The sequence below is a fragment of the Symphodus melops genome (assembly GCF_947650265.1).
Source record: "Symphodus melops genome assembly, chromosome: 18".
In the NCBI taxonomy this organism is placed as follows: Eukaryota; Metazoa; Chordata; class Actinopteri; order Labriformes; family Labridae; genus Symphodus; species Symphodus melops.
Window position 1 is genome coordinate 10,570,930 of NC_136708.1, and position 16,575 is coordinate 10,587,504.

The 16,575-nt window shown below is 38.1% G+C and overlaps 2 protein-coding genes across 2 annotated transcripts in view; one reads left to right on the top strand and one right to left on the bottom strand.

The window, feature by feature from the left end:
• srd5a1 (steroid-5-alpha-reductase, alpha polypeptide 1 (3-oxo-5 alpha-steroid delta 4-dehydrogenase alpha 1)) overlaps window positions 1–16,575 on the bottom strand; it is a 387,143-nt gene that overhangs the window by 47,269 nt on the left and 323,299 nt on the right. The gene's annotated exons all lie outside the window — the stretch shown is intronic.
• Window positions 735–3,458, top strand: med10 (mediator complex subunit 10). Its single transcript, XM_079367809.1, has 4 exons — window positions 735–1,045; window positions 1,128–1,211; window positions 1,837–1,939; window positions 2,728–3,458. The coding sequence occupies exons 1-4, from the start codon at window positions 924–926 to the stop codon at window positions 2,821–2,823; spliced, it is 405 nt and encodes a 134-aa protein (XP_079223935.1). The 5' UTR covers window positions 735–923; the 3' UTR covers window positions 2,824–3,458.

Genomic DNA, 16,575 nt, shown 5'->3' on the forward strand with positions numbered 1-16,575 from the left:
TTTAACTTTCAAATTATTGACGTGATGTCAGCAGGTTTACGTTTCACAATTTAATTAGGATAAGTTGTCCCTTTTTCATTTCATGTTGAATCACAGTACATTTCAAAGGTGCAAAATGTGAATATGTTAGAATAAAGTAATCAAATTCTTCATTGCCTTATTTAATCTTTTAGCCATATAGGGCAAAGGAAAGGCTGACATCAGAATTACGTAACAAACACTTCCTGTCTCTAATAAATCTAAAAATACTGAAACAGCAGACTGCATAATGTGCAACCATTATCTTTAATATACAAGGATAAGGCTAAGAATAAACTTCATTGAATACATCTATATTCTTGAAGTATAAATACTAGTACTACATTTCCATGTGAACCTTGCTTATGGGTCTTCTCTCTCAATTGTCAAACAGCTTTATCCAGCCAGTAGTTTGCAGTTAGATGGTAACAAGTGGACATTTCTAAGTTTATTATTCAGATTGTGAGTTGTAGTGCCTTATACATGTTCATTTATGCTATTGTCAACATAGCTGTAAAAAAAAAAGATGAATTCCTAACATATTAAATATACATTTAAAGTAAATACCAAGCTGATAATGCAAACTGATTTAAGATCATCTCAAACGCAGCTGGTTTAATGAAGTTGATTCACTTTCACTCTGCACTCTGCTTCTAACAAAGAAGGTTTCATTCTGCACGACACTGTGACGCTTTAAGCCGCACTAAACCACAGTCTGCCATTGGTTGTTGCCGAGGTAGCAGAAGAGTAGCTACAGCGATTGGCTTTTATATTACCGTAAAGCACATCGGTTCAGTGACTGTCGTGAAAGCAGTAGCTAACGGCTAGCAGTAAACAGCGATCGTTTTACTAAAGGATATCTATAAACCCAGACATTCAAATTGATTCAAAGTTATTCATTTGAAATGGCTGAAAAATTTGACAATCTGGAGGAGCATTTGGAGAAATTTATCGAGAATATTCGGCAGTTGGGGATCATAGTTAGCGACTTCCAGCCCAGCAGTCAGGCAGGACTAAACCAAAAACTGTGAGTCTTATTTTCAACAGTTCACCGAAACATCCTGGCTTTAAGTATTATCTTTAACTGTGCTGTTCATTTTTAATTTCAGAAATTTCATGATCTCTGGACTGCAAGATATCGAGAAGTGCCGTCAGCAGCTTCATGAAATCAACGTCCCGCTGGAGGTCTTTGAGTAAGTCTACTGTGAAGTCTGCGAGGCTTTTTAACCTTTTACATATTATATCCTTAATATCTGCTACAAACATTCATATATTACCTTAACTGTACGGACATGGAATTGAAAAAATGAATCCCATTTTAAAAATGGTTGAAAAACACAATCAGTTTGGCACAATCCAAAAAAATGAAATAAGTGTTGTATAAATTCAACAATAAGCTCCATTAGCAGGTCTAGACCTTATTCATGGTCATTGTATTTATAAAGACGTCACCCAACACTAATCCAACATTAAGCAACGTTAACAGTGGTGAAGTAAACCTACTTTTAGGAACCTTCAACTGAACATGACTCGTTTTGAACAGCCGTCAGGTGGATAGAGCATCAAGGACTAAAATAACACTTTTTAACGTGTTCACTTTATGTCCCCACTTTGTCTACTGCATTTATTGCTGTGCTGTTTAATGGACAAAAGCTCAGCAAACTTTAGTTGAAATGATGAAATGAAAATGTTATAAAAAAACATTGGTGGACTCTTTGAATAAGAAAAAAGATAAATTAATCTGATCTGAATAATTGAATAGGTGAATTTTGAACTTTACCAAAATCCCTTAACTAACATTTAGTCTTTTGTTTGTAGGTACATTGACCAAGGTCGAAACCCTCAACTGTACACCAAGGAATGCCTGGAAAGAGCGTTGGCGCGGAATGAGCAGGTCAAAGGGAAGATTGACACTATGACGGTAAGAAATAAAACCAGGGATATGAAGATCCTCCCTCTTATTATGTTTTAATCATTTACAGCACTTTGGGCAAACCGAGGTTGTTTTAAATGTGCTATATAAATAAACTTTGAGCTAACTTGACTGTGTCAGAATTGACAGAACTTGATATGTGCTTTCAATCATGTCCAGGAATTCCATAGGAACATCTTTGTCTGTCATCGTTTTCATTCTAATAAGAGGGGAAGTAATGTTTATATACTGTGACCACTATGATCTCTGTGCACATAATTAAACGGCTGCATTACATTTTCTGTTCGTCAGCGTGTTCTCTGCGCTTTTGTTAATGTTGTCATTCCGTTGGACTCCTCGTAGCGTCATGTAGCGGACTGTGTTGCTTCGTCCGATTTTTCCTCATTGTATTTTTACGTCACGTCTTATCTCAGGAGACCCCTTGCCCCACCCTGTGGTCTGACAGGAGAAACTCTGGTTAAAGTCGGAGCAACAAAAAAAATCAGGATATTTGTGAAAGCCTGTGATAGCTTTTCTTGTCTAAGTGCCCTGGTTATTGACGATAAATTGTTATTGGCTGTAATGATTCAATATCCTTGTAGACCAATTGAAACTTCTTCTTTTTTTTAAAGATAGTTTTTCTTTTTCAGTAATGCAAATTTCCCCAATGTTGATTACACTTAACATACTTTAAGTTGTTAAACATGAACATAAATAACAATTGTTCGATTTTTATGCATGAAAAAAGGTAGAAATCCCAGTTAAACTAACCGCCACTGCATTTCTTTCTTTTACAGAAATTCAAGAGTCTTCTTATCTCTGAGCTCGGCAAAGTGTTTCCAGAAGAAATGTCCAGGTATAAGGCTATACATGGTGAAGATGCCCCCTCCTAATAGCTGCTGGGCCATGACTCCTGACCCTCTAACTTGTGAGCCTTGAGATAAGAGCCTGAATGGAGTTTGAGTAATTGTATGAATGACTATGTAAGAATATGATGACAGCCTGTTATTATTCTCTTAATCCTGTGATGCTGTAGAGAACCCGGTGGGAGAAGGTTTTTGTTTCTACTCAACACCCCGGCTCTGCAAATCCTCCCATTTCTTCATGTTTAAACCTTATTTCAAGAAATACAAATCAACAGCAAGTAAGATGAAGAGGTGTTTTAATGAACCAGCTGATCGTATGCAGTCGGAGCATTTCTTACAGTAGTACAGCAGAACATGTTGACGCTAGGCATGCCTCTGATTGTGCATTGAGGAATTACATTTTATCGGTTGTACATACAGTATATATAAACCCTAGCACTCGACTTTTGTAATGCTTCCTAATCATTGTGCAACATTCATTTGCACATGTAGTTCAACACATTTTGTATCAATCTCAGGTTTCTTACGGCCATGACTTTTGAACGCAAATGTTATTGATGGTAATTTTGTGCCTGATCACTTGACACGGTCAGAATTGAGTCTACTCTTTATTTGTTACTTGTTTGTATTATAATTTTTGGTATTAAATTATCCATGTTGGACGATTGTTGTGCTTTGTGTATTTGTCCGGTGTGATCAAAAGACTGTTTTTGGTAATGGTAAATGGACTTTTCTAGCACTTTTAAAGCCTTAAGTGCTTTTACACCACATGTCAGATCTACCCATTCTTACACTGATGGCAGCAGCTGCTATGTAGAGTGACCATCATAAGTAACAAATCGCATTCATACAAACTTGGGCTGAAGTGATACTTTGGATATGTGGTTGCAGGAGCAGGGCATCGAACCCCAACCTTCAGGTAGGTGGGCAACTGACTACCAACAGAGCCACAGCTGCAAAAAATAGCTTAGAATAATTAATTGTGGAGTTTTTAAGGCCTTGAATTTTGTGATTCAGATAAATAATTTATCACATTTCATATAACTACAACAAATTATTTGTGAAATTGTTGTTTACATAAACAACAACCTGCTTTATTAACTATCCCTTAACACTAATAACTGCATTGACTGGAAATTGACATTGACTCTATTTTCTTTCTTCCAAAACATTTTTGTTTCTCCTCAGAATAATAAATGTCATTTTCTTTTTAACTCTGTATTTTTTTTAACCCCATGAGACAGTGATTTTCCAAAGGGTTTAAACAGACCTCAAACATGTCAGCTGGCCACCTGCAAACATGACCTGCTTAGACTTGATGACATAACGGTGACTTCCACAGGGTCACTGAGCTCAAGTGTCGACTCCAGAACATCTAGAATTGTAACTATACCCTGCATCTAAATGTCTGTTCCTCTGTGAGATAGGGGAAAGTTGCTTTGGCAACAGACGGCTGCGTCAAGAGGCAGCCCAAACACGGCCCCTCCTGCTGGGGCTTAACCACAGTGACTCGCCCCTGTGACCCCTGAGGCAAATCCTCTGGGACACAAGGAGGGAAATGAGCCCTGTTATTGGTTTGTGATATATTCTGGAGAGTAATACAGACAGCGTCTTTCCCGACTGTCACTCTTCCCTGAGGATTTTTGAACACACGTATCGTTTAGTCAGGTTTTGTGAGCCTCCCATATAAAGTGGGGGAGTAGAGTCACAGATGCTATATTTACTTTCAAAGAAGTCTTTTTCTCTCTTGTTTTTCAAACTGGTTTTAAGAGAATGCATGTTCTGTAAATCCAGTAATTTATCAAAGACAATATTCAGTAAAGATAACTAGTCTAATCTTTAGCTGTAGGATAATGATTTTGTGAAATTAAAAAAAAATATATTTTTAAAGGACAGAGGGAATTTTAGGACATTTTGTTTGCCTGTTTGCAGAGTTAGATAAATGTTGGTGTCTTTTACGTCTCAACAATAAATCCACACCAACAGGCTAGAACTGCTGTCTTAGCTTAGCACAAATACTGGAAGAAGCTAGCCTGATCCCAGTCAAATTCTAAATCTTCAAGTCGGTTTAAGAAATATTCCCACTGTCCTTCTCTTATATAGTGCTTTTCTAGTCTTCGGACTACTCAAAGCTCCATAAAACACAGCACTTTTTAGAGAAATACTCCTTTTTGTACAGTAGATGCTGGCAAAGAGATAATGTTACCTACAGACATAGATGTGATAGCTGTTAGTGCAGAGCATGTGAACTGTAAACACAGGAGGGCTACCAATAACGTTACATGACTTGCTAAAAGATGCAAGTCATGTTGAAACTTGTTGACACATTTTATGCAAACAAGATTCTTTTTTTGAAGTCGCTGCTGTTTTGGTCATTATGTCTTTTGGCAAGGACAGCTGTATCCAACATCTTTGTAAGAATGAGCGTTAACTCAGGCAACACTGGATAATGGCACACCAAGATAATAGGCATTGGCCTATGTCAGGCTCACAAGGCTCAAAAAAACTCCCAAAAAAAAAAGAATCTGTGGAATGATGCTAGTGGTACAGCGAGCTAGTCCGACTGTGAAGCTTTTATTGTTCGTGAGTTTATGGCCCACCCTTGTTAAAAAGGTAACATGGCAGACACATTTTCCTCGTCAATGCAGATAGACCAACAACAAACTTAACCAGCCGTGTTGTGAACTTCACAGTACGGCTAAAGTTCAAAAGCACTTCACAGCCCGCAACTGATGCAGAGTACATCTACTGATCTTCGGATCATCTATTGATTTGATTGTCATAAGAAACTGGCCATCATTTTTGATATGTAAATATTTATTTTGTTTCTGAAACTAAGAGATGCATTTATCTTCAGAAAAGTCTTTATTCCACTAAAACTTTTTGTGCATTCTTGATTTATTAAAGTTCTTTTAGAGATCAGTTTTTTTCTGACAACTCGTTGATATTTATTTAAAACAATAGATAATATTTTTATCATCCAATAAGTCAGCAATGACTTGTTTTCTTTGTCTTTTTTCAAATTTCGGGTGCAAAAATTGAATAATAAGTAATAACACAACACTATATATCACTATTACATATGCCACCAGCTGGCTGTATCTTTTGATTTCGGTTTAAGCCATTAAAACTACTTATCTGAAATTTCAATAAATATATGATAAAATATATTTTTTTAAAACCAGGTTATCATTTGTAATAATACATTGAAGTAATGTGTGTTGTAATGCTGCTCACATCACTTCTTAAAGTCTCTTGTAGACAAAGGAAAGAAGAACTGCAGTGACGTCAGAGTCTGAGTGAACTGCTTGTACTTGAGGGGGCAATCATGTGACAGTACCTGTCCTTCAGTGAGGATGCAGACATTTCTGTTTTTACTCAAATCTAGAGTATTAGTCATTGAATGTTGTCAGCATCTTCTGTTTTTTTCTGCTCTTCATTTTTTACCCTTTTACATATTTTCTGTCCACGGATGACGAACATTACCTCTGCAGTGAGTCACAGTGGTGTTGGTCAAGGGCACCTTTTCAAATCCAATACCAAGCCAATTCAGAGGGTCCAGAAATGAAATTAAAGACTGTTTTCATCCAATTTGTAATTGTGTCTGTGCACTGTGACATTTCTTTCAGACACCGACTGTGTGGCTAGGCATCGTGATGCTTGGATGCTTGAGCATTGATTGTACTGTAAATATGTTTCTCTACGACGTGTGTTAAATGACTAATCCAAGAAAATTTTTTCCAGCTTTCTTTACCTTTTTTTTTGCCTCCTCTTAGCTGCTCTTCTTTCACACTCACATCCGACATTGTCCTCTTTTACAGAGGCAACCATTTTTCCACTTTCTATTTTTAAATGCCACTGCCTTTAATTTCTCTGAGGTATCTCTCACTTAGGAACAGTGAAGTGTCAGAGGAATATAAGGAAGTGTTGATGGAAATAATTAATACGGATGTGGATTCTGTATCCCTTTTTACTCAATGTTTTTAAAGGCTTATTAGAAGGACTAATGCAGGGGACAATAGGCTGGTGATTTCCAGATTTGGTAAGATTTAATTTAGTTGGCTGGAAAAGCCCTCCATTCTCCAAATTCACTGTATAATTGGGAATTTGGCAAAGTGTCCTTTGACATGCAAATACCACATGTTAAAGGAGTATTCCGTGCCGCATCAATGTATCTGTTGTCCTTAAGTTTCTGAAATAGTTAATTAAGGAAAAATAACCTGCAATGGTCTATGTTATCAAATTATTTCGAGAATTTTCATTAGCTAGAGATCTAATAATGACCTTTTATGACCTCTTGGCACATTAAAAATGGAGTGTAAAGCTATTGTTGAATAAATCATCGACTCGGTTGGAAGAGTTGTTGTCTCTCAACCCCAAGGTTGAGCGTTTGAGCCCCAGCTCCTACAGCCACATGTGCCCAACTTTTGAATGGGATTAGTTACTTCTGATGGCCTCCCTACATAGCTGTTGCTGTCATCAGTGTGTGAATGGGTAAGAATGACGTGCTGTGTGAAAGCGCTTTGAATAGTCAGAAGCCTAGAAAAGTGCTATTTAAGCTAAAGTCCATCTATCGTTTTGTTTCATTACTTGAATCAAAAACAATCATGTACAACTTTTGTTCAGAGTACATTTTAAACACATTTCTTGGAAGATGATCACAGATTATTTGTTAATTTAAGTAGAATATATATCTGTCCACAGTGTCCGCTATTTCGAAGAACTGAAACATAAAAAATGTGGTCTTCCCTCGTCTGACTTCTGTTGTTCACACTGAGACATGCTTGGTTAAGTTTAAGTGTTTTGGTAAATATAGGATTTGGACTAAGTACTAAGTATGTAGTTTCATCACTGTCAATTCGCCTTTCCGTCGGTGTCTGAATACTGTTGACCTTTAGAAGCTTGGATGTGCCCTATCATTGATGAAATACTTTAGATTTGTTTTCTATTTTTAATTTGATCTTTATGCATTGGGAGTTTTAGAGGGTGGTTGAACTGTAAAGTCCCTCAAATAAACAGCCTCCAGTTGGCGAATACACAAAAGCATGACGCTTTGATGCTTTAAACATTATGTCTTTCTGAAGCCATTGATAAGACCCTCTGAGTGACCACTGAAGCTCACACAGCCCACAGCCTTGCTGGCCTCACATAGCTGCTGATTGCGCTCTCCCTTGCTCTTGTCTTAGCATTGTGACCACTGACTGTCCTGCCTCAGCTTAGTGACAGCCATTCACCTTCTCAATGAAGGTCGAGGGGCGGAGCCCCTCTTCCTTCTGTCGCCCTGGTCACCATGGAAACACCCCTCCCATTCCCCGTAACCAACCCTGTCTGGACAAAGGCCTTTGCTGTGTGCTTGTGTGGGCCTGAAATATGCCTCATGTTAGATGTGTGTGAATTAGGCTTATTTCTTTCCTTGATTTGTGTTTGTGACCACAGAGATCATACATCACGGTGTGTATTTTACTCCAAGCTACTGCCCTCTGGACATTCACACACCTCACTTCACTGTACACACAAACACCTAAACACACATGGCTGCACAATGTGAGGCAATTCAAAAAGCCCTGTTGCAGGAATGAGCATGGATGTATTGTGTAACTAAAAGTAATTTAGTGACACAATACATCCACAATGCACATAGCAACTATTACACTTATATGGACCCTCTCAGTGACAGTGTTTATGATATGTGTGAGCATGAATTGGCCAGTAATGGGATGCTTAAGATACTAAATAAAAACAATAAATAATTCCACTGATCTTCTGTATGATGCTCCTCGCACCTGCTGCAGCCAAGCACCAGGCCACAGCAGAAAGTGAATAACTGCGCCAAAAAAAATCCCCCAGCCCAGATGGAAGTTAATAGATGGAAAATATTACTTTCATCTCCTCTTTGTGACCCAACTGCCAGCATGTGTATTTTCCGCCTCCTCCTCTCACTTTTCTGTCCTTTTTAGGATTGCCATTTTCATCTGCAGCCAGGCTGATTTGCTGACAAGCAGTAAGAGTGTGAGCGAACAAGATAGAGCCAGTGGGGGGAGGAGAGAGAGAGAGAGAGAGAAAGAGAGAGAGAGAGAGAGAGATTTATAATTTCCCCCTGGTTTAATTATCTGAGTCTGTAGACAGCCCTACTCTTTCTCTCTTGTTGTTAAATGTTAGAGGTGAAAATGTGGGCCGTCTGTGTTTATCCGTGCAAGGTATGAAGTATTGCACTAACAACAAACTACATCCATGCAGCAGCATTGTTGAGAAGCGAAAACCTTATCCCTGTGTGATGTTAAAAGTTTGCTCATTACACACCAAAAGAGGTGAAATCGATCATTTTCATCACCCACTGTCACTGCCTGATTAAACAAGTCAATGGACCCTCATATTCATAGTTTTGATTTACTGAACACTTTCGCACTGCTTCCCCTGATGCACCATGTCTGAATAGACCTCCTAAATAATCCTTCCTCTTAAAGCTCTGCTTGGGAAGACAATCATTGCAAATTCTCACAATTTTACAACCTTCTGTGATATCAGTGTTTGCCAGAGGCTGTTTTGGCCTGAGGCCATGTGTTTCTCATGATATCATGACATATATTTGGGGAATTCTGCTTCATTATAAATTTGCTGTTGTTAGTCTCTTTGTTCCAAATACTGTATGCCTTGTAGTTACTTAAACTGCTGCTCTGTTTCTAGCTATTAAACAGAAGATTACCCTTTGGACAGCAGTAATTCTCCTTTGGGTGTTAAGCAGAGATACAGCATGGCTAATAACATCAAGGATCGCTTTTTCCAATCAAGGTTTGGGTAAAAAATAAAACGACTCTTGCTCACTGGCTCACTTAATGGAACATACTCGTTATTAACACTTGCACCTGCATTTTTTTAAGCAAATGACTGCAGGCAAGACCTCAGATAACATTATTTAAAAGGGATCAGCCTTCCCTGTAAATATACTGTCGCTTATTTTACTACATATCAGTTCATTATGGTATCAATAAAAAAAAAAAACAAATATGGCAGCACACTTTCAAACCAGTCTTACAGTATATCCTTGGAGCTATGAGGCGATATCTTGTTTTTGCTTCTTCACTTCTCCTCAAACTTATTTCAGCGGGACAGGTTAAGAAACTTTGAAAGGCACAAACTAAGTTAATCAAGCAAAACATTTTGATAATCAATTAAAAATTAAATTTGTCTATGCCAAACCTTGCCCAATTAAATCTTTTCTGTCTTTATTACAGAAAAATTGATATCGGACTTTATATTGTAAAATAAATACATAATATTGTATGTGGTGCATTGCAAGAACAACAAAGTCTGTATTAACCCAGGTTTAATTCAGACCTCAGGTTTTTGAGGAAAATGATGCAGATCATTTTAAGATATCAATGAAAGATTAACAGCCTGTGTCCCAAGTGGTCTAGTGAAATGTTAATTTGTTTCGTGAATAATTTCCCCCATAGTCAGCTGCTACACACCTCCATTGTCCTCAGGGTGTCTCTTTTATCCCTATGGCCTCAAATTGACACACACACACGCACACACGCACACACACACACACACACACACACACACACACACACACACACACACACACACACGTGCATATACACCCAAGCACACACATGCACATTCTGCAAGCTCCATAAAATTCACAGCCACGCCTTGCCTTTGTTTCGCCATTTGGCTTCAACTTCTGTCTTCTGATGTGAACCCTGTGGAGGTCATTGCATAAATGCCAAGCCGGTTGAACCCCTCCCCAACAAACATGCAGAGCACACCCCACCACACACAAGGTGACCTGGCCACATGCACATCACAGAAACCTCCACCCACGCACATCTGACCACATGCCAGCCATTTACATCAAGAGGGCTGCAGAAAGGGAACAGACACAGAGGAAAAATGCAAAGCTCTTTAATTTACAAAGTGTTGACCAAACCTGAAACACAAAGGATTAAACTTTACTTTGGATAACTTTAAGCTGGTTTTATTAAAGGGAGATCTAACAGTATTTTTTGTTGGAAATATAAAGGGTTTTTAAATCTATCATCATGTTGCCCCGATTCATAATGTCCGGATTTTTTTTATTCTTTCCTCTCTTTGAATGACTTCTCTGCAGATTTTTGTTTGTTTTTAGTTCTTATGAAAACATCATGTTGCTGTTCCCTGCCAAATATGCAACATAAAGAGAGACTTATCGTGGTTTGGATAATTGTACTGTTCACAGCTGATTGTTTGCAGGTTACAGTCAGTGGTGACTCGTTGTAAAAACCATGAATGAAGCATTCTCGGAGTTCTTAGGGGTTCAGGTTATGCTGGTCCTTTGTGGGGGATGATGGATACAAAATGTATAATGGGCATATGTGTGTGTCTGCAGGGGCCATGTGTCTGTGCGCGTGTGTGAGTAGAAAGGGGTGTGGAAAGGGGGTGGCTTGGGAGAAAAGGAGGTTGCCATCAGCATAATGAGGGCAGAGGGGTGTATGTGTGTATATGTTTTTGTGAGCATCAGTGTCTATGTGTTTCAATCTGACAGGCCACTGTATAATGGGCTGAGTAGACCATATTGTTTCCGGCTCGTGTTGAAGTTCTGTAGCAGCAGATGTTGTGTTACACAGCAACAACAAACGCTCATTAATCATTGTCTGTGGTGTGCGGATTCTTGTTGTTGCTGTTTTTCTCCTGCATGCAGTCATTTTTGTCCCCCTGTATGCCTCTTTGCATGTTTTTTTTCCCCTTGTATGCTAGTGTTTACACATTTTCAAGTGTTTACAGTTTAATTCTGTAAAAGACTGAAGAATGAAAGTGGGAACAAGCAATATCATAAAACCCAGGTGCTTGAAGTTATGTGAAATCTCTGATCTAGCTGAACATCATAACATAATACACACACAAAAACAGATGATATAGCTCTATGATTATCTGATTAACACAGATACTTGTGTCTTATGTTCCTGTAGCTCCTCCCCTTTATTAGGGGCACGTATTGACCAAATCAGAGTTCTATGTTGCCCACACACAAATATACACACACCTCTTCATGGATGACTCAAACAGACAGTGCCTGAACCCACCTGCTGCCTACACTTGACTTATTCTAAAGTAGTGAATGGACAATAGGAGCACAATCACTCCTCCCACTCTGTCTCCCACTATCTTTTTCTCTGCCTCATTTCTAACTCGTGCACACAACCGTGCAATCTTTCTGACCTTCTCCAAGGTGGGAGGATCACGCTGATGTTTGCCCACAGTCTGTTTAATGGCTTTTGATCTAGATGTTTTTGCAGGATTCTTCAAACATCTAAGGATTCTGGAGGGCGTCTACATGTTGGCTATGAATTAGTAGCTTAACTAATCAAATGAAATATTAAATGTAGTTATTACAAAATGAGATCTGTGTTAAGTTATCCACTATTTTGAGCACCTGCATGACTTTGATTTGACAAATAAGAGGCTGGCCACATCACGTTTACTGCTTTGCGACTCTATTTGAGACATGTTTAACCTTATTGACCCTTGTTTTTTTGCTAAAGGTTTTTGTATTCACACACATTCTGGATTTCTATTTTTAAACTTTATCATCTGTTTACTGGTCATTTGTCCTGGATGGTGTTGTATTGTTTGTTAGATTAGACCGTCTACAATGCTTTGTTGCAGGTGATCATTTTTGTATTTGTTTGTCCAGATACCACCAACCTATGTGCATGGGTTGCTGTGGTAACATCGTGGGCTTCAGTTGTACTTACTCTGGTGATGTGGCTCTAATATAGAAAAAGGAGAAAATTAATCTGGCACTTCAAATAGTTGTATTATCTATAATTATTGCATAACTCTGTTGTCCTCCAACCAACTGTTGTGTAAAAACATATCAAAAAGTATAGACAATCAATACTCCGTAAACTGATTTTGTAATCCCTTTTATAGGTTTATCCTCTTGTGGTTTAAGATGCAAAAATGCAGAGGAAGCTATCAATTTCATTTTGATAGTTTTAAAAAACAACTCACACCTTTCTGAGTTATTTATAGCTTGTGTTGACTGGAATGCAGAAGAAAAAGCCTCACATGTGGTTTTCGTGAAACGCAACCCAAGAGAGCGAAATCCAAAATCACACACTAAGCCAGTCAAAAATGTGGACTGCTGCATCAGCTTTGCAGTTTTACTGGTCACATCCAACAGACCGTCCAAATGTCTAAATCATGTTTTGTTCATGGTTGCCACGCCTGCTGTTCACCAAACTGATATTCTACAGTACACTTTCTCACTGCATGATTCTAGAACGACCCGGTTCCCAATGTAAACATAGTGATCATCCCTCAGACACTGAGCTGGCAAATTTAGACCAAGCTAACTTGTACTCACAAGCTGTGCAGCTTAATGGCTTGTCCTGACTGGCAGATCGACAGTGGCAACATGGCAAAGAGTTACATAACAATACGTCATGGAACTGAATGTAGCAGTCCACTGTAATTCACAGCTGAGAGGATTCTCTTCTTGGTATCACGTCATAACTCTAATGTTAAGCCAGTATTTCACCCAAAGTTAATCTCAAAGTAAGATTTGGGGTGTCCTTATGAGACCTCTCTCGGCATTGTTGTAAATCTGGAATCATTAGACCTGGGAAAAACCTGCAAAGACAGGATCATCAAATATTTAATATTCTTCATGTGAGTTGGGCTGTTTTCACCCTTTAAGCCTCAAACCAAACACTTTTAGTGAGAACGCACTCAGTCGGCTTCATGAATAAGTCACATTTGTTCTGGGCAGTATTTGAAATGGTTAAAAGGACATATTTCTGCTACTCTTAACGTATGAATGTGGCTGTTCTGCACGTCTAGAGAAAGTGATGACTGTGACTTAATAAAGAAGCTGAGAGCAGCAACACACGCAAACAGTAATGATCCATTCCCCCTGAATATACCTTTAAGACAAGGCTGAAAGTAGGCCTCCGTTCTGCCTTACTGCATGCTGCACAAGCATAAGCCTGTGTTGTGTGTTGTCTGTGTTCTTACATCTCTGGCCACGTGTGACTAGCGGTGCTAACTGTGTGATGATGAGGAACTACATTGGAGGAAATTATAATTGCCCCGTTGGTTGGGCTTCAGCCTCTAGGGTGTCAATGGGGAGGAGGAGGGGTTATTTCAAAGCACACAATCATGAGTTCATGGCCAAATTTAGACTGGAAGAAAACTGCTGACTTTACTAAAATGTCAGTACTTTGTCTGCTCAGGGCAGACACAGGTGGATAAATTAAGAGAGCCGAGAAGTAAGGCATAAAAAGGGAAGTGCCAGTAGAAAAAGCCCTTTTTAAAGACAAACCTCATCTAGATTGTCACAATTAGCAGAGACTTAGCTCCCTCAGTTTACCTTTGTTTTACTGGAGAAAATTAAAGGATTTTAATTTGACACAGAAAGATCATCTCATTGTCCATAGGGAGTACTGCTCAGCTGGTGGAAATAGCTGTGTAATATATTCTGTTGCTCTGAATGTGTCATCAGGGTTTTATCTTTTTGAGGAATAGAAAGTTTGCATTACAAAAAGGCCACAAACTGTTGGGTGTGATGGTTCACTGGCTATGAATGGAGTGTCATAAAACTTAGTGCAGATTGCGATGTTCCCCAAAGGACCAACCCTGATGACTTTACCTTTTCATCCAAGAACCCTCATCGGGTCAAGGTTTCCACTTATAAAAAAGCTATCTCCACTTCTTATAGATGGACTTACACAATATTCTGTGTACATTTATGATCTCCCAATCATACCCAGCAAACATTTGTTTGTTTGTGTTTAAACCAGATTTTAATGAGAAATCTACTTTAATCGAGGAATTGTTAACATTTTTCTGCAATTTACAAGTCACAGCCCATGTCTTCAATCAATGGATTCAAGGGTAAAGACCAAATATATAGTTAAAAGAAAAATAAAAGGAGACAATTAAAAATAAGATAATTCACATAATTAAAGGATAAAGATAAAGAGTTAAAAAATAAATGAACACTAAAAATGTTGATAAAATAAGAAAGTCAATTATAAAATACACAGAGATTGATAAATATTTCTTTTATGTTGATATTATTGCTATTGCTTGGGTCTTGAGCTTTGTAGGAACTCAGTCTAAATCTGTTCATTGTGAGCACACCATTCTTAAGGGCATATCATGTTGAGTGTCTCTTCAAAAGATGATCATTTTTATTCAAATAAATACATTACATATTATACACAATTGTAGGATTTATATCTCGGGTAATAATATAACAATTACACTTAGGGGAGCTGATGAGGTCAAGGTCAGACTTGGCTGATCTGCAATCATTTATCACAACCACTTTTACAAGAAAATGTATCTGAGACCTATGTATATCAATCTATTAATCTCTGTAATAATTGTCATGCAAGAGCTTGGATTTAAACTGCTTGTCAAATCATTGTGAGTGTGCAAGGACTATAGACTAATCCTCTTCCAAAGACCTAGCAGCTTTGCATTATTCTTCAGCCCCCTGTCTCATCTTTCTTTTCCCTTAACCCACTTGCTCCCTCTTCAAGCCTATACATAATAGAAAGTAGGAGCAGTGCTGATGGAAGAATGACTTTAGCTTTTCTCATCCATGTCTATAGGCTACGCTTATTTAAAACTTAATTTGTCTGGGTTTTCAGCTATTAATTTCCTTCACCGAATTTGGAGTGCAGTGACAACATTGCAGTTATGATTTTTTTGGGGATGTTCCTTTTGCTCTATGTCTTATAAAATATCTAACTCATTACCTTCTTTAACAACTAATCTAATTATCTCTCTCATTACAATTCAATCACACCATCACATTCAAATACACGGTGACTGCACAAAGGCTTTTCTGACATATTCCTCACTCATAATTAAAAAAAAAAACTCTTGATAAGATCTCACCCTTTTGTCTGAAACCTGCTGCTGCTTTTACGTTCCTGATCGGGTGGCTTCTATTTTTAATAAACATCTGTTAATGAAACTCCCCAACTGTTATCACACAGTGTCTCTACGGGGTGTTGATTGCAACCGAGACTTGAATATAGTTTTGAATTGATTTACAAATTCTCAGAGAAAAACGTGTGGTGTCCATGTATAAAGTCTCGCCAAAAGTTCTGCATCTTTATTTAGAAAAAGAGGTCACCCTCACTCCTTCACTCCATGCTGTTCACCTGACAGGAACAGGTGAACAGCATCAGAGGGGTCACTGGAATAATAAAGCATGAGAGATACTACGTCAATTGAAGTGGATGTGTCTTTGCCGAGGTTTCCCTTTAGTCTGAAGAAAATTAGGTTAATCTTCATTTATTAAACCAAACGCTCTTTTTCCTTAGTAGAAAGAACTACTAATAATACTGGCAATAGTGGGGAGTGTGTGTGTGTGTGTGTGTGTGTGTGTGTGGGGGGGGGCAATAGCAATGATACATAAAAGAAAAACAAAAGTAGACAATTAAAAATCAAATAATTAACATGATAAAAGGGTAAAGATAAGGAGTTAAAAAATAAATGAAAGCACTAAGAACATTGATAAAATGTAGAAATATAAAATATACACAGAGATAGATAAATGAAACAACATTCAAATCAATATACACGCTATTTAAATTAAAGAATAATACTCAACATAATGCTCAGACTACATATATGTCTTTAGTTTCTTTATCATCATCTTTACTGCCAGACTCAGGAGTCCATTAGAAAACATATACAAAGCTAAAAAAATTAAAACACAAGGTAAAAGACAAACAGACAAAACATACAGACAAACAGACAAAACATCTCCAATAG